The sequence below is a fragment of the Sinocyclocheilus anshuiensis genome, unplaced genomic scaffold (genome assembly GCF_001515605.1).
Source record: "Sinocyclocheilus anshuiensis isolate Anshui unplaced genomic scaffold, SAMN03320099.WGS_v1.1 scaffold49, whole genome shotgun sequence".
Taxonomy (NCBI): Eukaryota; Metazoa; Chordata; class Actinopteri; order Cypriniformes; family Cyprinidae; genus Sinocyclocheilus; species Sinocyclocheilus anshuiensis.
Genome location: NW_015539863.1, coordinates 1504305 through 1512622, shown reverse-complemented (window position 1 = coordinate 1512622; position 8318 = coordinate 1504305). Strand labels below are relative to the sequence as shown.

At 39.5% G+C, this 8318-nt stretch overlaps 1 protein-coding gene across 2 annotated transcripts in view; it reads left to right on the top strand.

Moving 5' to 3' along the window:
* The window catches only part of LOC107684949 (collagen alpha-6(IV) chain-like), a 125749-nt gene extending 121330 nt beyond the window's left edge, over window positions 1-4419 (top strand). For both annotated transcript variants that reach the window (XM_016481341.1, XM_016481342.1), the window contains exons 45-46: window positions 1744-2030; window positions 2810-4419. In XM_016481341.1, coding sequence (XP_016336827.1) covers window positions 1744-2030; window positions 2810-3070 — 548 coding nt within the window. In that variant the 3' untranslated portion in view covers window positions 3071-4419. The remainder of the gene's footprint in view (window positions 1-1743; window positions 2031-2809) is intronic.
* Window positions 4420-8318: the final 3899 nt, after the last annotated feature.

Genomic DNA, 8318 nt, shown 5'->3' with positions numbered 1-8318 from the left:
CTTTAAATTTTGTTGTATCAAATTTAAGGCCTTAAAAGTCTTAAATTGTACAAGAAAGTCTCAATTATGATTTCAAGAAGTCTTAAATTTGGGGACGGAAAGACCAGAATTCGATATGGCTAAATGTGACGATTAAACTTCAAAAGGCTAAGGTTATGATTTCATTGAATAAACACAAGCGCTGCAGGTTCAAAGTCCGGTGCAGCGCTGCTTTGTGTTCTGCTGTTACTGGGAAACAGTTATAGTTCTACCAAACGCTCCACCTGCTGGCAGAGAATGAATGAGCATTTTCAATAAAACTGTTGTTTTGTTCAAAGTTCAAACAAATGCAAAAATCTACCCATGTTCACATAAACACACACACATATATGAAACAAAAAGCAAACACAAAACACACCTACAGAGTGCACGCATACATTAGGTGATGAAGTCTAGTAGGTTAGACTAGCGCGCGTGCGCATTTAGAGTGCGTTCTTTCACTGCATGAATCAGTCTATTAAAATGCATTTAGAATTATCACATAATTTAAGATATGGGGCAAAACATTTTTATATTTAAATCATTTGATATAGTTAATATCACACGAAGAGTGCCGTTTTTTTCTCAAAGTAAGCATGATTACAAATGTGATATTGATTTTATACAACAGTTCAATAAACAAGTAGTTAATATTAAGAGACTTAGTTTTAGACACCATATTTCCTGTTTTTGCTCTATTTCTCCAACAAAAATCATTTCAAACACAGCAACAGCTCTGTTTTGCATCCCTGAGCAACAGGACGCTGTTTTGTTCCTGAATGAATCATCCATCTAAATGATTCGGTTCAACGCAATGACTCACTTAACAGTGACTTTCTGCCACCTACTGGCTGGTTTTAATTTCACATTTAAGGTACCTTTTCATTTTTTAAATAATTTCAAACATCAGTTTTCAATGTTTTATGTTTACAATATCCAAACATTATTTATGCATTTGTAATTGCAGGTTAAAGTATTTAATGTCCCTCTGAGCTGCATTAAACAGTGTGTAAATGCATCTAAATGCCACTTCTAATGCAGCTTCTGTGTTTCATTTCTATTACTGCTGTGAACTGACCACACAGAATTCAGGAGTCAGCTGTCCACGGTAGTCCTTAAGATATCAGCACAATAACACACTCAGCAAAATATCGTCTAATTATCGTTATCGATAAAATCCCAGAAAATTATCGAGATATCATTTTTTTGTCAGTATCGCACACCCCTAATTTGTTATTGAATTGATATAATAATTCATTGATAATAATTGTTTAAATTAATATAATAATACTTTTGACTCCTCCATTTTCTTAACAATGGTTTAAAGGCTGAAATGTAAAGTTTATCATTTTATAAAACTTTGTTTTTGTGAAAACTTGTATCTGAACTGTAAATTATGCTTTTTTACAGTCATTTTACAGTTTAATATGGTACTATAGACATTGCCCTACCCCACTCATATGGTATTAATTTTATTTGTGCAGGTCTTAAAAAAGGTCTTAAAAAGTCTTAAATTTGAGCTTAAAAATCCTGCAGAAACCCTGTATAAGGGTTGTCAATTTTCATACCATTTTGATCAGTCTGTTTGGGAATAGATAGATTTGGAATATGTATGTAGTTGTGGATCAGTTTATTGTGGAATGTGTAATCTACACAATTTTTTCTGGCATGTACTAAGTTGACTTTCCTCAAGATAATCGAATTCAAATGTTCTCTTCCTCACAGGATTGCCCGGCTCCTGCCTGCCGCATTTCAGCACCATCCCCTTCCTGTACTGCACAGTCGATGAGATCTGCTACTACGCTAGTCGCAATGACAAATCCTATTGGCTGTCCACCACAGCACCCATTCCCATGATGCCTGTGGCAGATCAGCAGATATCTCAGTACATTAGCCGCTGCTCAGTGTGTGAAGCTCCATCTCAAGCGATCGCTATCCATAGCCAAGACCTCAGCATACCGACCTGCCCTCAGGGCTGGAGAAGTCTGTGGATTGGTTACTCCTTCCTTATGGTAAAATTCAGTTCTACCTCAATGCACATACTATAACTGCAGATTCAGATCAACTGAGCTTACAGTGTAGAACATGTTCACTCATGTGTATAAAATAATGTTCAAACACTTGACAGTTAATACAATAAAAGACATGTTGACAGTTAATACATATAGGCCTGGGCGATAAAACGTTATCGATATTTATCGTCGGTACACCTTCTTTGATAACGATAGAAAAAAATGTTCGATATAGCGCACGATATAGACACGTGTTATGAATGGCAGACAGCACACACAAACACAAACACATGCTGAAATGAGTGCTGAGCCTGCCTGTGTTGAGTAGATTGTAAATAAAGAATGAATATTAGTCGAATTTAAAATAAACATTTGCAATGTTACGTGTGCGTCAGGGAGCGTCATCAGTGGCGCGTGAGATGCGGTGATAATGAAATTAGATATTTGTTTAATTTTTATTTTGTGTCTGATTGTTAAAACAAAAAATATTTGTTGTTTGTCTCAATAAATTGGGTTAATTTAAAAATACAGTGGTTAAATTTAAAGTTTTTTCTATAGCTCTGTTTTAAAAAAGGTTATAAAAAATGTCAATAATTATCGATACCGAACGATATGAAACATATCGTTGATACATTTTTTAGCTATATCGCCCAGCCCTAGTAATATATTTATATGAGCTATTTAATATGTATAATAGTATACTTGTTTTTTTTTTTAAATGTTCATGATTTGGATACATTTAGAAGGTCTCCTCACTAGTGTTTATGTTTGTCCTCCAGCACACAGCCGCTGGTGCCGAAGGAGGCGGTCAGTCATTGGTGTCTCCTGGCTCTTGTCTGGAGGATTTCCGCGCCACCCCCTTCATCGAGTGCAACGGAGCCCGCGGCACCTGCCACTACTTCTCCAACAAATACAGTTTCTGGTTGACCGCGGTAGAGCAGAACGAACAGTTCGTCCAGGGTCCTTCCCAGGAGACGCTGAAGGGAGATGAGTACCGGTCACGCATCAGTCGCTGTCAAGTCTGCATGAAGATCTTGTAGCTGGTAGATGCACTGCAGGAGACTGTAACGAAACGATTGGAAGAAGAGTGGATGGGATGAGATGAGTAGAGGAAGATAAAGGAAACAAACATGAACTGACTGAATCGATTTCATGCCCTTAATGCCCAACAGTGGTAATACGAAGGGCTAAGGTGAGTCCATGGTAAATATCGGGGCTGGAATGAAAAGAAGTGGAGAAAGAGATTTTACTCTTTATCAGTTTATCAACAGTGGTGCTATGTTGTGTTTTTGTGTTAAAGCTTTTTCTTTAAGTTGTCATATTCACGGCTACCTCAGAGAGTGCATCCCAGACTCCCAGTGGATGGCACGGAATAATACAGTACACCTTGATTTTTCAAAAGAATCCATGCAGCGGTGAAAACATTACTGCATTTCATGTATATGTTTTGGCTTCAGTTGCCTGTGTTGGTGCTTTCTTCACATTCATGTAAACCATTCGTTGTTCTTGGACAAACCAGCACTTTGCAGTCTACATGAATAAGATTGTCCTCATGGTTGTCACTTGAAATGATTAGTCTAACCCCATACATATTCTATATGAATTGCACTGAACTTAAAAAAATATGTTAAAGTTCTTTCACATGCAGTTGATCTAAATTCATCCAGTTCACCTAATGATATATCATTTTCTTTATTGGTGAGAACATTCAAACATCCATCAAACATGATGAGGATGGTTAATACCTTACAGATCATCTCTTGGTCTTTTAAGGTGTAGGTTTTCAGCCTCAGTAATTCATTACATGACCAAAAATGTGTATAATATTTTTTAGATTCAAAATGTCATATCCTTTTTATAAAATGTCTAATTTACTGTGTGCATTGCAGATGATAAATAGACTAATTTTGAAGTGGCCAGTCTCTTAGAGAGACTGGTTGATATATAACCACTATGACCACTAAGCCTTTCAATCTCTCATTGGTAGCCCCGAGTATACATACATTACTTCTGTTCGTGTTACATTTCATCTTGTGTCTGTAAGTGGTTAGATTATGGTCTATTAATTTCATCCCCTTGGTAGAAAGATGTACATTCAATTCATTGTACATTTAATAATAGGGAAAGATTTTATATTTCCCCATTTATGTTGCTTTTAGTTATTTTCTAAAATAAAACAATGTACATTTGTGAAGATTGACTGTCACAAGTGGGCAATTTTATTATGTTTTTACTGCTGTGAGACTAAAAAAAAGAGATGTATAATTTCAGAACCCGATAAATGTTAATAACTGAGCATTAAACATTTTTAATGAGAGGATGACATTTTCCAGTATTTCATATAGTGATGTAAATGTTTGATCTGAATGCTCACAGTGAGTACATGTATGAAACCTCTCAAATAAAAGTATTCAAACTTTTACATGTTGTCTTTGATTACATTACTGTTGTGATGTAAATCTTTTTAATCTCTATCACCACATGACTGGCAAAATCACTTAAGAAACGATAAACCGATAGCACTGGCACTCAATTTTGGGTTTATATCAGTAAGTTTTGAGAAGTGATGGAATGGGAGAAATGGATCTTTTTGAAACGCTGAATCTGAATTCCTGAATGAATGTGTTTTTGAATGAATGCTCAGTGAATGATTCAGTGACTCACTCATAAAGATAGTTGCCACTTACTGGTGTATCAATAACCTGCAGAAAGGGTCACTGAAAATCCTCACCACTAACAGACTAACAATCTGTATGGAATGAGCAAAAACCGGCTGCTAATCCAATTACAACCATGCCATACATTACTGGTTGCAAGTTGCAACTAGGGATAATTTCATAGGAATCATTCCCTGTTTAACTATTCAACCTTTTTAAAATCACATGGTTATTAATAAGATGCTTTTGATAGGTACGTACATAGTGTCAAACTGACAGTAATCACTAATTTGTCTATATCTTGTGAATACAATGTCCAATCACAAAACTTGGTACACATGAGCAACAGGACAGTCTGAGAAAGCATGCCAAATTTGGTAAATTTCTGTTTCTCAGAGATGTTGAACTAAAGGTGAACAAATTAATTTGTTAATTTTTACAAATTAAACAGTGTGAGATGTATAGTTTTTAAATATCTCTGATGTTTATTAATTATATTCATTTTAAAGTGTGAGAGATGTCAGATAACAGATGTTTGGCCTGTGTTCATGACAGGAAGCTGTGGGGCCATAACAGTTTCACAAGTGACCGAAATGACTTTTCCAGGAGACTCAAGGGTGACTATGTTAGGCACTGTACAGTACTATGAAACTCTACAAGGAAACTTTACTTTAAATAAAATAAATACTTTAATTTATGAGACTCTTTAAAGTATATAAATATAATAATGATATACAAATAACTATTAAGTACAGATCTCCAAGCAAGCAATACCACCAGACGCAAGCATTGCTGCTTTAAGTCAAGGATGTGGTGGCCCTAAAAACTATTTTTAACAACAGCATTTATTTGGCGATCGAATTAAAGCTCGGAGTCAAAAATAAAGCCAAGGCTTTCAACAAAGGAAAGTTTTTTTTCCCAGGAAGCAATAACAGATTGTCATTAGAATCCATACCACATCCTTTCTGACCAAAAGCAATAAACTCTGACTTGTCCTCATTCAATTGGAGAAAGTTGTTTGCCAACCAACACTTCACATCAGCCAAACAGTTATACAAAGACTCGAGAAGACTGCTCCCCATATTTTATAGGGAAATAAATTTGAGAATTATCAGCATACAGATGGTAATTCATACCATGCTTATCAAACATCTTTCCTAATGGAAGCAAATAAAGGGAAAACAAAACGGGTCCCAAAATCGAGCCCTGAGCCCACATGTTAATGGTACAACAGAAGAAGAGCAGTTTCCGAAACTGACTGAAATGGTTCTACCCTTAAGATATGAGGAAAACCAGTCCAAGGCTAGACCCTGGATACCCACTTGGTCTTTGAGACGATCAATGAGGTATCATGATCAACTGTCTAAACTATCTAGTCTAAACATATATCTAGTCTATCTAGTTTCTCAGTCACTCCTCTCGTTTGGCCAGTTAGTGTTGTGCTTTTCTTTCTAGCCAGAACACATCGTCAATGAACTCCCCACCCCAGTGTTGACTTTCATTATGGTCTTTGAGTTCTGGCCCTCGGGTTATCCTCTGTCACTGTTTCCTTTACTGGACCATTTCTCTGGCCTGACCCTCGGCTGGAATCCGGTGGCACTGGAATGCCATGTGGCGGGGGCTGTAACCTTGGACATTGAGGGTCATGTCAGGTGAGCCCTGGCAGGAGTTGAGGTGCCTGGGGGGCACCTGGTGGGCTTGCTTTATTTCCTTGGCCAGTTCACCTTGCCATCTTGCAGTGGTGTCACACTTCCAAAATGTTGCCCCACCCAGGTGTGAGCGGTCAGTGGTAGCCATTTGCCAAAGTTTTTGGTGTCTAGCTATGGTAGATGATGATTATCTGTTTATGGCTGTTGGCTTAATATCCGCTGGTAAGGTGGTCAGTTTAAATTTCAAAATGATCTCTAATAAAAATAATAATAATAATTTTTATTTATATAGCGCCTTTCCAACACCCAAGGTCACTTTGCAAGTCAGGTTTAAGGAACAGAAACAAATAAACATCAATACCAGAAGACAGAACACATACCAAGAGCTGAGAGTAATATACAGAGACCACTTACAAAGTTAGATTAGAGATACAGAGAGAATGTAGATAAACATCCATAACAGGGTACAAATTACAGACTGAGCGTTCCACAACCTGGGAGCCACAACACTGAAAGACCTGGCTCCCATAGTCACCAGACGAAACTTAGGGGTGACTAACAATCCCTCACTAGAAGATCGTAAGGAGCGGGCAGGAAAATAAGGCAGGAGTAAGTCAGATAAATATGTAGGACCAAGGTTTATGGAGAGCTTTATAAGTGAGAATTAGTATCTTGTAGGGATGCTCCGATCAGGATTTTTGCAGCCAATACTGAGTACCGATTTCTTGTAATGGTGATCGGCCGATACCGATGCTGATCCTGATGCTTCAAGCTTTATATAGACGGTTTCAATGGGCGCACGCGCCTGGCCCGAAGCTAACTTCCGGTCTGTGTTTGTTTATGAGTCTGGCTAAGGCACCGGCTACAAACGCAGTTAAAGTTAAGGTGATGAGTAGACTGAAGTTGGGCTCAGGTGGTTGTGCTGTGGGATGTGTTTCCCATACATTTATTTATTTGTGGCGCTCACCACAATATCAAAACTGACAGATTTTCCAAAAGGCTTGGTTGAATAAACATGAGCACATACTGCACGTTTAAAAATCAAAACGAGGTGTGGGTGTTTTTATATCACTGTATTTCTGAAGGAAGACTATCTTTAGAAAATTTTCGATGTCATTTTCATTTCATCTTGCATGTTATATGCCTGATAAAGCAGCGTTTGTGAGCTCAGCGCTGCTTTGTGTACAGCTGTTACTGGGGAAACCTCTGTTCCCTCTCGAGCTTTCACGAGGCATCACGGAGACATTTCTCCGTTATGGGAACTCCTTCCCTTCCAACCTTTCTTGAAGTCCTATTGGCTAACGCCAGTCCAAATGACTGGCCAATTGTCGCGAAGTATGCAAATTGCATGCAAATACTGTCGAGCTCGAGAGGTAGTATAAAATGCGGTGCACGCGACAATTACGTCAGAATCTTCTACTTCACCTGCTGAATTCACTATGGCAACAATCTGCAAGATCTGCGCGGGACCAATCGAGCCGCCGGATCAACACGACCACTGCATCGCCTGCCTGGGCCTGGCCCACGCCATGGCGGTGCTGGACGAGTCCGACTGCAGTGCTCCGGACCCGCCGCGATGTGGCTCGCGGCCTATTCGGGATGAGGCCCACTGCCGCCAGCGTGCCGCTGGTGGGCCCTCCCGGTGATGGGAGCGTCGTCTTGCCGCTCCGCCAACCCGAACTCTCGCCCCGTTCCCTGGCCCCCTTCCCCGAGGACTGCTTCCGCCCTCCTTCCAACATCGCAGAGTTTGTGTCCTTTGGCCAGGAGGAGGGGGATGACACGATGTCCATCTCTGCCTCGGAGAGGGAAGATTGGGCGGGATCGGAGTCCGATCAGTCGGACGGCATGGGGACCTGCGAGGAGTAAGCTCGACTCCTGGTATTTCAGGTCCACCCAGAAAGCTGACTCGAGGGCGTCGGTCCCCTTCTTCCCTGACGTACATGAGCAGCTGGTGAAAACATGGTCTGCGCCCCAATCAGCGC